The sequence below is a fragment of the Fulmarus glacialis genome, unplaced genomic scaffold, assembly GCF_000690835.1.
Source record: "Fulmarus glacialis isolate BGI_N327 unplaced genomic scaffold, ASM69083v1 scaffold24227, whole genome shotgun sequence".
Taxonomy (NCBI): domain Eukaryota; kingdom Metazoa; phylum Chordata; class Aves; order Procellariiformes; family Procellariidae; genus Fulmarus; species Fulmarus glacialis.
In genome coordinates, this window is record NW_009222921.1 from 17,192 (window position 1) to 34,396 (window position 17,205).

General features: G+C 35.2%; 1 protein-coding gene across 1 annotated transcript in view; it reads right to left on the minus strand.

Annotated features, from left to right (window-relative positions):
* Positions 1-1,624: 1,624 nt before the first annotated feature.
* LOC104079563 (probable phospholipid-transporting ATPase IIB) overlaps positions 1,625-17,205 on the minus strand; it is a gene marked incomplete at its 5' end in the record, with an annotated part of 75,590 nt that continues 60,009 nt past the window's right edge. The window contains 11 exons of the mRNA XM_009581639.1: positions 1,625-2,222; positions 3,017-3,049; positions 5,512-5,715; positions 6,754-6,811; positions 9,668-9,776; positions 10,988-11,052; positions 11,209-11,364; positions 11,823-11,887; positions 12,219-12,363; positions 12,832-12,921; positions 15,428-15,526. Coding sequence (XP_009579934.1) covers positions 2,086-2,222; positions 3,017-3,049; positions 5,512-5,715; positions 6,754-6,811; positions 9,668-9,776; positions 10,988-11,052; positions 11,209-11,364; positions 11,823-11,887; positions 12,219-12,363; positions 12,832-12,921; positions 15,428-15,526 — 1,161 coding nt within the window. The remainder of the gene's footprint in view (positions 2,223-3,016; positions 3,050-5,511; positions 5,716-6,753; positions 6,812-9,667; positions 9,777-10,987; positions 11,053-11,208; positions 11,365-11,822; positions 11,888-12,218; positions 12,364-12,831; positions 12,922-15,427; positions 15,527-17,205) is intronic.

Consider the following 17,205-nt stretch of genomic DNA (forward strand, 5'->3'; position numbering starts at 1 on the left):
TTGCTTATCTACTGAATCTTAGGCATATGGTTGCGAGCTCACAATGTATAAGACAAAAAGGTCTGAAGAAAACATCATCAACGTTTCAGAACAACTGCACACTGGTGACTTTTCTTAATTGATTCCAAGTAATTACCACTTATTGGGGAAAAATAGAAAATTAAAGCAAATCAGCAACAAAAATATCGCAGGACTAAACTGAAAATATAAACCAAGAGTATCTTGCCAAAACCACATAAAATGAAGAAAGGCTTCTGCTAGTATGCAAGAACAGTGACATCTTGTGGGGGTTTTACAGAAGTGAGTTTACAGAGGGACAGAGCAAACTAGTCTTCAATATTGTGTAATTAGAAGAAAACACTACTTCAGTAGTTCATTTAATACATATACCATTAATAATATTTAGTAGAAATTAGGCTTTATTGCTTTTATAATGAGGAATGAAAATTTAAAAAAAAACCAAAACAAACCAAAAACAAAACCAAACAGATAAATAGCTAGTAAGAAAAACTTTCAAAACAAAAATTAATGGTGTGGAGTGGAGTCCAAATAGCTCTGCAGCAGTTTCCTCTGCTCTCCCAGGAAGTAGTTACATTTATCACTTAAATGTTACTCATCCAATATAATAATGGCATAAGGGCTAAGTTATAAGAGACTAAACAAGGAATTATGTTGTAAAGGCATACAGTCAAACATAAAAATGACATCCATATTAAGTGTTTTTAAAAACACACACATAAATATTTAATAAATAAAGCACGGATAATTATGCTGTTCCTTTCCACTGGTTAATAGACTATGCCAAATTCATTATACGTACTTCTTGAGAAAGCAAAGTTATATCACAATGGAAAACTAAAATAATATATCCTACTTTCCAATACAGTATGCAAGATTTGGACCTTTCAGATTGTATCAGAGTATATGAGTTTCTGGAACAAATCTTCAACCACTCTAAACGTCATAAACTCAGCCAAGATACTCAACTCTGACAGTTTACAACAAGCAAAGATGTCTTGTTTGTTTTTTTTTTTTACCCAAACTAACTTATAAAAACATAACATTTACAACTTGGAAGATGATAGATTTTCCTACCATAATGTTCATGTGTTTGTCTTATTTTCTTTTACCTGAGTAACCTAAGTAAACAGATTACAAGGCAATTTAAACATATTAGCTAATACAAGGTTTACTGGACTTCTCATATATAGAAATGTACTTTGACACTATTTGCAGTTTTACAAATACAAAATGAATAAGAATTTTAAAACATATTTACTGAGCAGCCATGTCTTTGATACCTGTACAGATCAATAGGTGCAGTGGAATTATGTACAGAATTTATCATTTAATTTTTAAACAGCTTTTGTGCAACCTGGCCGTAATGTGCATTTAAAGAACTGCTGTCAACATCACAGATCTGTAATATTTACTGGTGCCAGAAATGGAGAGTACGGAATAGGACAACAGCTCCTAAAATAATACTGTGCTATGCAGACATCTGTACATAATTCAAATAGTGCATATTACTCAATGTCTGATAAGGAATAATAGTTAGCTGCTAATACAGACACGGGCATTTACAGGTATTAGGTTTGTTATAGTAAGTATGGACAAATGAACTTTTCCATATATAAACATTAAAGGAAAGGACTTGAATTAGGAAGTTATGTAATAATTAAAGAAGCGAAGTTATGTAATAAATAACGAAACTTTCAATTCAACTTGCAGAAGATTAGTACAGTAGGAAAAAATCCTTTACAGTAGCAATGAAACCATTCAGAAGCATTGTCAAATCAAAGGTAATTAAGTTTTATTTTATAATCATAGCAAATGAAAGTAAAAAAAAAAATCAACATGAAGAAAATTTCGTTTATCTCTGATAGTCTTGTTAGTACACTTCTGTGTTATTGTACCTGTCAGATGTTTCCTCCTCTTTTGTGCTCTATTCACTCTATCGCTTTTGATTTTTTTTTTTTTTTTTAAAATTTCTTTAGTCCAGCGTAAATCCGTAGACACTAAAGCACAGTGAATGTGCAATTTGCAGACCGGTGTGAGTGAAAAACCATAGGAATGTAATAACTTTTACGAGGTAAGCTTGGAGTAACTTGGAGGAGAAAATTTGCGCTTCAAGTACTTGAGAATGTAAAGTGGAAGACAGCTTACAACAGTGATTGCTGACACTTTCCACAGGAAGGTCACAGTTGTGATAAAGGCAACATCTGTAGAAACAAAAAGGGAAAATAAGTAATGCAAGCTGGTAACACGGAAACTGGAACTTCCATAGTGCAAAGTCAATAAAACACTCTTAATTGTTTGCTTATGCTATTGTTCAAGACCATGCAAAATTTAAAAAAAAAAAAAAAAAGGCAACAAAACAACAGAAGGAGAAAGTTAACCTCAACATTTTGGTTTTGTCAGCTATTCCCTTTAGTCAGGAACTTAAGAGTCCTTACGCTTTTTGCAGCACAAAATAATTTTAGGGGGAACAGAATCTCAGTTTAAAAGCAAACCTTTCTCATAATAAAAAGTTAAGCCAGCTTATTTGTCTCCTGTTAAGAACAATTTTTACCCACTATAATACAAGTTCCCAACCAGAAATTCTGCTGCCATTTTGGATCCTTTATTCCATATTCAGATTATTTTTCTCTATAACAGTCACAACAAGTAGACTGAATGGTTCTTAAAACCTTAGAGATTAAATCAGAGCCCAAAAATTTAAAGGGAAAACAACGTAGTGATATTGCCACAGTGAAAAGCTATTTTTTTGTGACAAACATTAACAAGAACGGTGACACCCTACACTTGCTACTGAAAAATTTTTTGACCATATTTGCAATGGTCAGGTCGTACTTAATTATCATGGAAAGATCCCAGAACCCAGGTAACCAGAAGAATTGGGGTTTTTTTTTGCTTTTTTCCATTATCTACAAGTGTGTATATTAAATAATTTACTACTCTTCAATGAATATTTAAAGACTTAAAAAAAACTTCAAGAAAGTTAAACTTCACCTACCTAAGAAAGCTCCAAAAGACACTCTGCCTATACCTGTTTCACAAGAGGGAGAATGAAAATGAAAGGATAGATTTACAGAAAATATGAAAGTTATGTGAAAAAAACCCAAACAGGTTAGCTACACAAAAAAGAAATGAAAAAGATATTAGTAGCATTAACTGGAATATTATTGCCTTTCACATGACAATCAGAATATTTTAAACAGCAATTAAACCAAAACATTTCAAAAATATAGAGATTTTGTATTTCGTCATGTTTTAAGGTTGTAAGTAGGTAGGCAGTTTTCTTACATTTCACTTCAATGTATAATTTACTGCATAAACAACTTGATAGAACTGTTTTAATGTGAATGAAAATTCACTTCAGAAAATGCAGTAAAGAAATGCTTTACTGCTCCAACTTTACTCATTAAAAATACTTTGTATATTAGATTTCAATGTATAAACTTGGTATACAGTTTTAGCCTAAGCCTGCTTAGACATACCAAAAGCCTATGTAACACATCATAGAGACATGCCTAATAAGGCCATTATGTGCAATTAATTCTGAAACCTGAAAACTGATTTACTTCCATGAGTCAGAACTGTACAGCAGTATCAAATATTTTTGTCTTTCTAATTTGAGTGCCCTGTCATACTTACGATATAATTTCTTTGGGAGGAGATGATGCTTATAAGTAACATCATTGAAAGAAACAGTTTATTTGCCAATGAAGTCAAGCACTATTGGACTGGATTGTTTTCCCTGATACATGGAAGTTGTTCTGCACCTTGAACTGTAAACCATATACTACATTACATGCACAAAAAAAGGCTCCCTCCCCCCAGTTATAATGTGACAGATTAAATAAGAGTAAAGCATTGAGCAGAAGTGAGACTGAAATGCATTTTCTCAGATTAACTGATTAATAACACACAGTAAAATACATCTTTACAAAAGCCCATAAAATTGCAGCCTTTTCAGTACCCTTAATGATGAAAAATACAGAAGTTAAGTCCCCAGGCTTAAGCAAGAAGCAGTGCAACCATTTACTTACTCAGTTGCTTGGACTTGTCCAGCAAATACATGAGGATAGTAAAGCACTCCCCTTTACAGAAAGGTTTGCAAGAAACAAAGTCCCTGCAGTTTTTACACATCTGTGAACACCACCTAAAGGTGTTTCTCCCTGAACAAGACCTACAAAGGATGGAAGGACTGGCTGTCACCAATACTAAAGACTTACAAAGGTGAAGCAGCAAGTTCTGCTTTATGAAGTTCCTGGAAGTTTGGACTAAAGAGCCAGTACCTGTATCTGTTCTTCCTTGTTCCTTTCACTTGTAATCTGGCTGTGGAGATTCAGGAATCAACCCAATAATCTCTATTAAAGAGTCTGTGCATCAGTGTCAGAGAAAATAAAAAGGTACTCTGGCAAACCTGAAATAATGTACAATACAAGTACCATGCCCAGTAGGGTTGTTTCTTCATTAAAATTTGACTCCTGAGAAATCTGGGAAGTAACAGAACACCTGGGACAGGCAGTGAAGCATTCACTGATTAAAAAAAAAATATATATAATGTAAATACACTACACTAGTGTTAAACACTTGGGACATGAGAGAGTGAAAGCAGAACTATGAGACTCCTAGAAACTACGATGTAACATTTAATTCTGCTATGAGAAGTGGCAACTGAAGGGCAACTCCTTACTCATCAGCTCCTGGAAAACAGAGAGAGAAGGAGCTGGATTCTACTCCTTGTGAGGTATAATCAAAATTTATATATATATTTTTCTGTAAAAGTTACATTTGTAAAATCACACTGAGATAGTTGTTTTTACTGAAGGATAATTTGATATAAAAAGAAATATGTATTATTTTGATGCTCAGATCCTTGACTGCTAAGATTTGCAGTTAAAATGTGTTCTTTCATCTTGTGAACAATGAACAATCAGAACCTTGCAGTATGGCATACTGCAATTTAAAGCTAAGCAAGCTTAATATAAGCTTAATATACTTATGAAACAATGATTCTTATATAAAGTATCTATCCTAATAGCCTTCTGCCTTACTCTCTAGCAATACTTCAGCTCTTTTACGCTTGTGGGTTAAATCTAATGAGGTCTGCTTGGTCTGGCATACAAAATAGTTCACCAACTCAGTGAAAGATCCTGATTTTTAAAATCATATCCATTTCAATAGTGCGAATCTCAAAGCCAGTTTAAAGTATGCAGTTTGGACTATCAAGATCAGATAAAGGATGGAAAAAGCATGCGTGCTTTGAGTAAAGTTTATCATCTAGATAAATCATACTAACAAGAATAAAGATTGTCAAACTCTAGGAGAAAAGGATAAGAGAATATTTTAACCCAACATTAATTAAGCCTAATTTCAACTCAGTCACATTTCTTATGGAGAAAGCTGTATTTCACAAAGCATAACATCACCTATTCTTCATTAAAAAAAAATGAAAAAATATAAAGCACAGTTCTTTGCTAAAATACTTTTACTATTACTCACCAAAGTATTCATTTAGAAATGCAAGAGAGGCCACATAGCAGCCAAGACTGAGGAATTCAGCCACCACCATTAACCAGTGCCATGTTCGTATGGTCAGTGCAACCATCAAGAGCTCAGTCAAGATAAGGGCAGTGAAGGAAATGGCAACGACATGTACAAATTCAGATTCAAAAAGCAGCAGGGCTCCGTACATCAGAATACCACCTAGGAAAGGCACACAAAGTTAACAATACACTGAGCAATGAAATTATCAGTGTACCAGTTTTTACAACTGCACACTGAACATTTGATTGCTTATTATGAAAACTTGCCCAGTGATTTTTTTTATAAGGTAACAACATTGATCTTTCTAAAAGAACAGAAATGATATTTACTGTACTTTGTGCATGTGAAATAAAACAACCAAAGTAAAGCTGTAAATCACAGAATTACAGAATAGTTTGGACTGGAAGGGACCTTTAAAGGTCACCTAGTCCAAGCCCCCTGTCATGGCAGGGGTATCTTCAACTAGATCAGGTTGCTCAGAGCCCCGTCCAACCTGACCTTGAATGTTTCCAGGGAGGGGGCATCTACCACCTCTCTGGGCAACCTGTTCCAGTGTTTCACCCCCCTTATTGTAAAAAATTTCTTCCTTCTATCTAGTCTAAATCTACCCTCTTTTAGTTTAAACCCATTACCCCTTGTTCTGTCGCAACAGGCCCTGCTAAAAAGTTTGTCGCCGTCTTTCTTATAAGCCCCCTTTAAGTACTGAAAGGTACTTAAGTAAAGAAATAAAACTCTTAGAAAATTAAACACCTTTTAGTGCAATATATTTGACGAACTGTTAATTAACCTCATTTTGTCAAGTGCTACAAATAAATGATATTGTTGAAAGTGTAATTACTTTTAACTGATTACATAACTCAGATTTCTTCAACAGTACTTCTGTCATTCCATGAAAGAAAACTACTGTGTAAATATATGCAATGTGATAAGCACTCATTAATTTTTTTCTGGATTAGCATTTAATTAAAAACATGTCCTTTTTTAGGCGACACGCACCAATAAAAATACCAACCCATGCCATGTTTTGAATAGGCCTGGCACACTATAGGAATATCGATTTACAAGTTAAACAGAAAGCAATATATGTAACTGCTGATGAAATGTAAAGCTTTGGGAATTCAACCTGCAGCTGAAAAGCAATATTGCTAATAGCAGACACAAAATTCTCAGTTCAGTAAAATTAGGACTCTCTCCTACCTTGGTAAATACTGATTAAAACCCAGATGAGGAAGGTCTTAAATGACAAAGATCTTCCCTAAGGGAAACAAGTGAGAGGACAGTTAAACACAACTTTAAAAAAAAAAATCTACTCAGTTCATATATTTTTGATAGTTAATCACTATTTAGAGACATTTTACAAGTAAAATAAGCAGTCTTTGAAGTGATACAGGCTAAAAAGCTTCCACTTATTTTTATGATTATTCATTGCAAACTTGTATAGAAATCAAAGTCTAAATTTGGGGGTAGGACAGTTACGGCCTTAAACAGCAAAGATACTTTACCTTGCAATGCTCTGACTGGTTTTCAGAGGGATAATTACAGTAAAATTAGTTTATTTATTATTTAAAATGTTTTTATGTCTGTTTTGTAAAATGTAGTCTTCAAGAAAAATAGTATTGTGTACATACAAGCAAAACTGTCACTACTAAATGTCACTTCTAAATGTTGGATAAACTGTCTATTTGCATTCATAGACTAAACATATGACTACTATAAGTTTTCAGCAAGTAACTGTTACCAGATACATTTTAAATCTTCCTGTGATTGTGAATGTTATAAATTGAAACATATGCATAAATCAAAGAATAAATGCTGTACTTGTGCATATGACATATTTCAATATGTTAGAATTGCAGAGTTGAAAGGATATGCATTTAAAAGGATAAAACGGCCAACAAAGCAGCCATTTTGGCACAAAAGTAGTGATCACTCTGGAACAGGGAATAACCAGCACTTTATAAAGAAATGTGCTTCATTGCCGTAGAAAGTGATGAATTAACTCTTTCTATTACTTCAGTATAGGCTAAAACATTTTCTTGGATAGACAGAGTTCATGGCAAGGTGCTACAGACATTTTCATAATTCTGCATATAGTCTAGAATGTTGGTGACAGACTGAACATATGGGAAAAAATTCTTGTACAAGCACAAAGAAACATTAAATTTTTTTTCTCCTCCGAGAGACTACTCATTTTCCTTTGAGTACTGGACACTGCTTCCACCTTCAACCATAGCTCCCAATCAGCGAGATTTGTGAAATAAGAATGAGCTTGAGTTTTGGTTCACCTTTATGGAACTAGAAGGGGTAAGTCACTCCTGAGCCTCTCGGGAATGCTCCACAACAGGCCGTGAATCATTTTCAGACAAAAGCAGGGAGCCCTCTTATTTGTACTTCCTTTCAAATTTTCATCAGCTTTTCTAGCTATAACTCTGTAGGAGCCACAGTAACAGGAATACTGAATCAGTGTGTCCTCCAGGGTATGGGGCCACACCTGTCTCTCTGAACCTTGCTAATTTTCTCCTCTTCTTGCACCGGAGCAAGAGACTGTCAATGACTTCTGCCAATATATCTTATTCTTTTAAAAATCAAAAAAAGCATTTTCATCAGTAGCATATCCCAGAAAATAAACCAATTCCTAGGAATACAATTATAGTCCACGTCAACACGTTTGAGTAACACTAGCTGAATAGCATTGGTAGAGATTTGCATTTAGAGTCCATAATTTGAAAAATGATGTGCAGAAATATGTAGGCTTCATAGTTTCATGACTAAGGCAGCATAATCATAAATTGTTGTAATAAACACTCACAATAGGATTACCTTGTAATAGCGAAGTCAAATGTAGCACATAAATAACTTTTTGTACTACTTATCCATAATCATTCACTGATCATCATCTGCCCCACACAATGGTCTGAACTGTACTCTCCAGTTTCTCCACATTTCTTTTTTTTGTTTTTCTTCTGAAGAGAATTATTTGGGTTCTACTTATTTAATCTTCACAGAGGTGCAACATAAGCTGGAAAAGCCAGTGATTCAGCATCTCCAAGAACTGTCATTTAAGCCGAAACAAAAAACTTAGCCTGTATTCATCAACCCATCCTGGGCAGTTTCCAAGTACAGGTTAACTTCTATCTTTGGAAATAAGATGCTTCCAAGTTCCATCAACAGGTTTCCACAGTCAAGCTTACAACTGCCTTTAGCAGGTGTAAGGCCATGCTTTTTTGAGATTAATCATAGGCTGAAATCTCACAAAGAAACTTTAAAGATTCTGAAGAGAAGAAAGAGAGAATCAAGATCTCCAAGAGATGAGAAAAAATTCTCCCAGACTAACATAGCTAATAGCTAATTTAGTACAAATAAAAAGACAAAGGCTCTGAAAAGTTTGAACCCTCTTTGACTACAGTCTGCTTTTAGAGTTGAAAGGATATGCACTTTTAGACACATCTTCAAAGAATCTACTATCCCAAAAAAGACTATCTGCTTCTGCCTTGGATCATAACTTTTCTAGCTGACAGTTTAAGATGGAGCAGAAGTACTTTTCACAAAACTTATGAAAACAGAATCTTGAGATTTGTTTCACTTTTGAGGGTGAAGAAATTATACACTTTCATTGTTTGTAGGTATGTGCAAACACACAAAAAGCAGTATCTACAGATGATTCAGTTAAGATATATCAATTATCCACATCTGTTATTTAAAGAAAGTCAGCTTTTGGAGAGGTCAATAGTAATTTCTAGGGGTTGGGGGGCGGGGGGGTGGAATCTATAAATTAATCTACCAGTTAAAAAGGTAAAAGGAGTGTGAAAAAGTAAGCATAAATAACTCCAGATCAGAGATCCTGGGGCCAGACTGAAAGAAACTTTTACATCAACACACCTTCATGTTTGAATTATTTCAGTCCAACCATTGGTGACTTAACAAATGCATTATTAAAACTGAGTGGAACATTTGCTATCATGGATTATTTTTATAGTACAAAAGTCAGCATTACATTATTTGTGCATCTGTCTTGCATGGAATACCCTAAGAAAATGATTGTAAGAATTCCCAGTTTTGCACACCAGAGATTTCAGCATTTGTTCATATCTGAGCACTGAGGACATCATACCTTTGTGAGATCCTTATAAAGTTCTGGATATAGCAATGCCATTTCTGGCTTCACATCCTGATCCAATACTAGAGAGAAGACTGGAAACATAGTGTATATGGTTGCATACCTAGGTGAAGGGAAAGCACACAAATTGACACTTTTGTATGATATGATTTTAAACTGATCTACTGAGTTCAATTATTCTTTTTATGTAAATGGAATTAAACTGGTTCTTCTACCCAGTACTGAGGCAGCTTACCAATACAGCTTTACACGTGCAACCTGCTCTTGCGTTTCTAAGAGCTGCCAGTCATGAGAAGTTACAGAACTTTTATACATTCAAAAACAGTAAATACATTTCTTTCTTCTATATATATCACCCAAGCTTATCGCCTGTTACCATACTCCCTGTACACTTGCACTTTGGACAACCAGTTCAAAGACCTGACATACAAATTCATCCACAGATGACTGCATGAAAACTGAAGAAAAAACAAGCACTATATTCCGGACATCATAGTATAGGTAGGTAGATGAACAAAACTCTTAACAGCTCTGTAAGTGACTTTGGATTTTAGTATGCACATGCCAGATGTACACTTTAGTATGTACTTTCCTAGAACTTAGCACAACTATTTACAAACATTTCGGAGAGGTCTACTGCTTGCCTCTGCAGAGCCTGGTGTAATCAGACCTTGATTTGACTATGATTTAAGTTACTACTGATTTAAGTTGTTATTGTTCACAAGAAGTATAAAAAGAAGGTCTTAGGACAGAAGGGGCAGAAAGCAGGGCCAAACACGAATATATGCATATCCCTCAGCTGTATGACTTGGGGAACCATATTACTAAAGCAGCTTCTGCAACAAGAGCAGGGTGCTCCTAATCCTGCATACATTCACCTGCATGGAAATCTGTGTGGCAGACTTGGGTAGTGCACTCTCAGAGGAAATTTCATAGTCAGTAACTTCAGCTCCATTTTTAACAGAAAAATCTGTGATTCTCACAGAGGCTTGTATGGCAATCTGTATAACAGCTGAAACTGGTCTGGGAGATTTCCTCTATTGTTTTCATCCTGTATGTGAAAAAGGTGATATGATATCTTCTTCTAAGGCTATGCAGATCCCTCTCTTCAGAGAGCTCATAATGAGGCTCCCCCCCTCATATAGCGCACATTCAACCTAGTTTGACTTTTCTTTGCAGACTAATTCCAGGTTTTGGTAGCATACCAATGATAAATGTATGAAAAACGTGGCAGACACCAACTACGTGATGTTATTTAACAAGTTAATTTGCTATATTTATTACCAGGTATTGTAACTGTTGGTTTTGACTTACCCTACCATTAGGAATCCTTGGTACAAGGGAACAGATGCAAAATAGAAGACTGATGAAAATACAGCCTACAAAAAGCAGATAATTATATATATTTAGTATAATACTATATACAAAACATTACAATAAAGAAAAAAATAACAATACTGGTTGATTAACATTTTGTGGCATTTCAAAGACAGACATAGTGTTTTTAACTATTTAGAAAACAAAGTTTTAAATACCTGCATAGTTGAAATAATAAGGCCTCGGTGCATGACAAATTGACCAAGTGCTGCTGATCTTTTGTAACTGTTTCGACCATGTACCATCAGCAGCCTACCTATGTGTTTAAACTGTGTGATAGAAAAATCAGCTGCTAGGGAAGCTTGTTTTCCCTCCTAGAACAAAACAAAAATATTCCAAATACAAAACCGAGTGTAAAAGATGTGTTTCAAATTTCAAAATTCTAAGTGATAATTAATTTTAAAAGTCAAGTTTGCTCCTGCTTCAGAAATCAAGCCTGCAACGAGACACAAAGAACAATTTTTTGTGCATATTCTAAGATGCAGTGGCCGTAACAAGTAAGTTTAATCGCCTATCCTGCTTCTTTCAGGTAGATGCTACACAGAAGTATCTATAGTGTTTTCTGATTTTCTTGCTTTTTTTATTTAAAAAGATAAAGCAGAGGGCATAGAAGCAAAGAAAATATTAGTTCAAAGACTAAGCATTTTTATCATCTTACAGCATACTTCAATTAGAAATGATCAATTCACTACTGTTTAAGAATAAAGCTTGTAATCCCATGTTACTATACTACTACGTGACACATATTTGACAATGAAATTGCTAACATTACCTTGCCTTCAATTCCAATTCCACAGTCTGCTGCTTGGATCATGCTGACATCATTTCCTCCATCACCTGGAAAATGTCACTGCAATATTCAGCTCTTCAGTGGTTTAACTCTCCTGGCCTTACAGTATTTTAGAAATCTCTTATATACCTTTAAATTCTTACAATTAACCTATGGATTATGATTAATTACTTCAGCAATCAAGACTTTTTACTGTGGAATAAAGAAGATAACCACACCTTTCCCATGGAATGGCATTTTCTGCTACAGCTACATAATACCTGGCTGTTGATAAAGAGGTGTCTCTGGTTTTATTTCAACTATTTCTCAATGGTGCCATCTACTGCTTAAGTTTATTACAGATTTTAGCTACTGCAAATGAAGATCGTGCCAAGTTACCTATTGCACATGTGCGTTTTCCAGTGTGGTGCTGTAACAGTTTCACAATATGAGCTTTTTGGGTGGGAGAACATCGGCAGCACACTACAGCAGGACACTGACAAGCCAACTCTACAAATTCATGCTCATAATATTTCAGACAAACCTAAGGAAAAAAATACAGTTGCATTTACTTACGATTAAATACTACTATATGTAGTCTAACACAAAAACACAGTATAAAGAATTCTTTTCTGAAGTTTTGCTTGCACAACACCCATCTGGGAGAAAAAAGCCACATTCTCCTGACTGTGGCTTTATTATTTTAAATTGACGTTCTCTTTCATTTGGAGAGCCAACACGCTTTGAGGTTAAGAGAAGAGACAATATTAAAGCATGCTGCATACAAATTCCATTCTGTTACCATACAGAAGAACAGAGAACCAATAACATTTGCCCATCTAGAACATACATCCTCTAATTAGCACTCAGTGAAAACCAAAACTATCTCTAAGGACAACTTAAAGTATGGGCAAATATTGGAAAAAAGTTTAAGAGCATGAAGACACCTATACTTCACTTTTTCAACACAAGTATATAGATAAATGTAATTTGACAGAAACCAAGTTCTTACCTCAAGCGAGTCCCCAGATATCACCAAGGCACAGTCATGCTTCCTCCTAAAGGCATTTAGTTCTAAGTGAGCCTCTCCTCGAGTGGTAACCTTCAATAAAAAACACTCACTTAAAAGAATTTTGTTACATTCTTAAAAAAAACCTGCCTAAATAAATCAGGATTTGAGAACCCATGCCCAAAAGGCCTTGGTTCTTCAACAAGTGTTTTATCCCAGTGCAAGCCCAATACCCATGGGATGTGACTACAAGCCTCGAATCTTATGGAGTGAAAAAGTAATCCTCAAAACATGGAAAATCTATGTAGTCAGCTTAACTAGTTCCTCACCAAAGTAGATCAGGGCTACAAAATTAATGAATTAATGATATTAAAATATCTTAAGTTCAAGCTGATCTGAGTCTTTCCATCTTGGCAGGGCTAGAGAAATAAATAGACAATAAACCGAGCAAACCCCAAAACTTTTATTTATTAACCAGTAAAATATGTTCTTAGAATAATGCAAAATGCTCGTATTAATAGTTCCTTCAGTTTGGGTAAGTAGACACAGATTTCAAAAGGCACATAAAAATGCTCACTAGTACTAATCCTTTTGGATCTTGCATGAGTAAGCAAACAGGATCAAGTGGCATAATATAAAAGAACTACATCATAGATTTTTTAATTTACATAATTATTGTTTCAGAAAGCTGTGAAATGCAAAAAATGGTCAAAGGTTACCAAATGGATTTTGAAAGGTTTTGAGCTAGAACATAGAACATGAAAAATTTCATGTTATAACCAGATTTTGAGGAGATTGGCAGTTTTGGGGTTTTTCCAATAAAAGATCAATGTATTTTAGAGCTATCATGTAAGATAAAGTTCCAAGCACAGAATAAAACACAAACTCTGATTACACTTTTAATTTTGGCTCTGTCAGCACTTTGATTAAATAACTTTTAAAATATAAGTCTTAATTACACTGAACGTGAAGTTTTGTCTTTGGCCCACTATTACCCAGAATCAGATGCGGTCCAAAGACCTTTCTCCCTCCAGATGGGCTCTACTACACATAAAATTTGAGTTACATTAAAAAGCACCTGCAAACAGAAAAACCCATACACATGCCCCAGTTCAGAATTTTTTTCCTCCTTTCCCACAGTTAAACACGTAAAGAGAAAGCTCCTTGTCTGCCAACTGTTAGGAACCCCGGATTGCATTGGCCCATTATAATCTTTCTGCATTACAGAGATTAAGAGATGTCAGCACTTGGCGCACACTGATGAGCAGTAATTGCCCTCTCTGTTCTACCTTTCACCTAACAGAGGTATTTTTTTTAAATTTGTAAATACCTCTAGAACAATGTATCAGTTAATTTCATTACAAAATGAAGAAGCTGAGACTTCTAAGAATAAAAAGGAAAAAATGCATCTTTTTGGGAAGCCAAAGTAGTTAAGTAATTTTTTATTTACTAATTTATAACTAAAATAGAAGTGTTAGAATGTTTGGTATTTTCTTACATTAATCCAGCAGTTATTTCTTTGCAACAAATACAGCCACGGAAATAAATCTGTATAAATCCATTTTCTAACTAATTTAAAACTTCGCGTACTCTAAGTTAACACAGTTTTATGTTGATCTCTTATTACCAGTCGAGGTAATGAAAATAAAAATCTGACTCAACTAAATAGATTTTGTTCAGGAAGACTTAATTTGTGGTGTTACAACATGGAAAGGTCAACAAAAATTGATCTGAAGTTTTATCAGAAGCATTAATAATTTAATTGCAAATAGTAGTCTGCAGGGCCTAATTTGCCATTCTGATGCTTCAGAAGAAACTACATTTACATGTAAATTATATTCATATAATTATTTCTGTAGGTGCAAGTGGTTCATTTAGAACAAACACAGACATATTATGTCTGATCACACAGCATCAATCAATGTCTGGAAAATCTATTTTTGTTTGGCTTCAGTAGAGTTGATGCTATGCAAATATAACCGAAGTGTATAGAAAAAGATACTCAGTTTACCTTTCTAACAATTATCTTAAACGGTCTGTTAATAAAATGCAAATATATATCATGATATAAAAAAAAATTTCTGATTTTCTCAAACTGGTTTGAACTACGTCTATACAGAGGATGTTGGCATCACAGTTTAATTCAGGATTAATTCTGCTTGAGTCTAAAGAGTTGTATTAATGAAAATGCTAGAACAAGCAAGAACCACATGTCCAGTAAATTCCTGGACACTCTCTCCTACTGGCTCAGTATCTCACATAGACCCCTCTCCATCATTACTCAGAGGCACCTTACTATGCCCATTGTGTAAGTGAAAAGTGTAAAATGCATTTTGAACCTGGGTCACCCAAACATGGCTACAAACATTTCAGTAGCATATCAACAGATCTAGAAACAAGCACCCTTAAACAGAAGCAATGCTTTGTAATTCTACGTCCTTGAATAACAACCTAAGCACTACTCTCTTGACCATTATTATGACACTCAGTACAATAACCCGTGAATTTTGAACAAGCAGCCAACTACTAATCAAATAAAGCAACATTGTTATTAGCTGTCCTTTGATGAACCAACAAAAAAAGTTGGAACTATACTTACAGGTCTGAAAATGTGAATATCTTGAGTCCTAGACACTAAGTGAGAACTTTTTGCAATGCATGTTGCTGTCTCCAGTTTATCTCCTGTTAACATCCATATCTGCAAAATAATGTAGAAGTTTACTCCATTGGACATTAATGTGTCTGTTCTCCAAATCTAAATGACATCTCTCCAACCTTTTTCTGGTAGTTTTTAGAATTAGATTACCAAAGAAAATATACTGATATGTGCATTTTTAACTAAAATTAGAGCAGTTTTTACTGCAATAACACACAAAGCAGAAGAGAACTGTCTTTACTTCAAGTAGCTCCATCCCCCTTCCGTTCTCACAGGGGCCAATGTCTCAATTTACATGAAGACAAGATGAAACTCTGGGGAAACCCACTGGCATAGCTAAACAGCAGGGAAAGCATAAAAGCCTTTCCCTATGGCCCTGATACTACCTTGATCAAAAGAGTGAGGATGCAGAAAACTACAAGAGAGATAACATTTGTCAGCAAAATGATGTGACACAACAGTCCGTGACCCTAGTGAGAATCTATCAGAAAGCAGCAGCCAAGCAATGAGATAGCGTATCCTGGAGGAAGAGCTACAGTCCCAATGCTCCAAAAAGATCCTGCCCACTGACCATGCAGAATTGGGATGAAGGCATTAAAGTTTAAGGAATAAGATTGAGGATCCAACTGTTCTTAAAGTAAGACAGCTCTCTCTCCCTCAGCCCCTCAACACCAAGAAAGTTCACGGACATCTGGATGAAAGACCATTAGCCCTAGACCAAACAGAACAGACCATATAGAAAGAATGACTTAAGCTGCAGGAATTATTACTGGATAGTTACTAAGTTAACAGTTGCAATTTTATTGAACTGTAAGCCTCTGTTTCCCTCTTTTCCTGTACATCTCAGGTAAGATCCTTTTCATTAGCGTCCATGTGGGTCAATGAATGGACAAAACCCCCATGTTTTCTCATCAGTGAGTAATCTATAATTTTATGACCTATCTACAGCGACTATTGTGTTTCCAGCCAACTATAATGTTGGTTGTAATTAAAGCCAGAACAGTTTTAATGCTCTGAAATCCTAGAACTAAGCATTAAAAAAACCAAAACAAAAAAACAACCACACAACCTAAAAATTGTCACACTGTTCTATACCTGTTTGTAGCAGGATATACCTAACAGAAGTGATCACATATAGAAGAAATATCAAGAGCAAACGAGAAAATATTATACACAAAGTACTAATATATAAGTACTTTGCACTAGTCACACCATACTAAAAAGAAATTTGATGTAATCATACATACATGTATTTTTCTAATTGTGCACACCCCTGTATTACCAGCTAATTCACCTGAAAGCCTTTGGGGGACAGGGATTAATTAAAAACAGAATAACAAAATAGCAGACATGGGAAGGGGCCTCTGGAGAGTAGCTAGTCCAACTCTCCTGCTCAAAGCAGGGTCAACTACAGCAGGCTGCTCAGGACCATGTCAAGACAGTTTTGAACACCTCCAAGGATGGAGACTCCACAAACTCTCTGGGAGACCTGCTCCAGAACACACTCACAGTAAGAAATTTTCTTCTTATATTCAAGTGGAACTTCCTTTATTTCAGTTTGCATCCATTGCCTCTTGTGCTTTCACTGTGCACCACTGAAAAGAGCCTGGCTCTGTCCTCTTTGCACCCTCCCTTCAGGTATTTACTTAGACATTAGTAAGATCTTCCTGAGCCTGTTGAACTCCACCCTCTCGTAACTACTGTGGGTGGCCAAGGCCGTC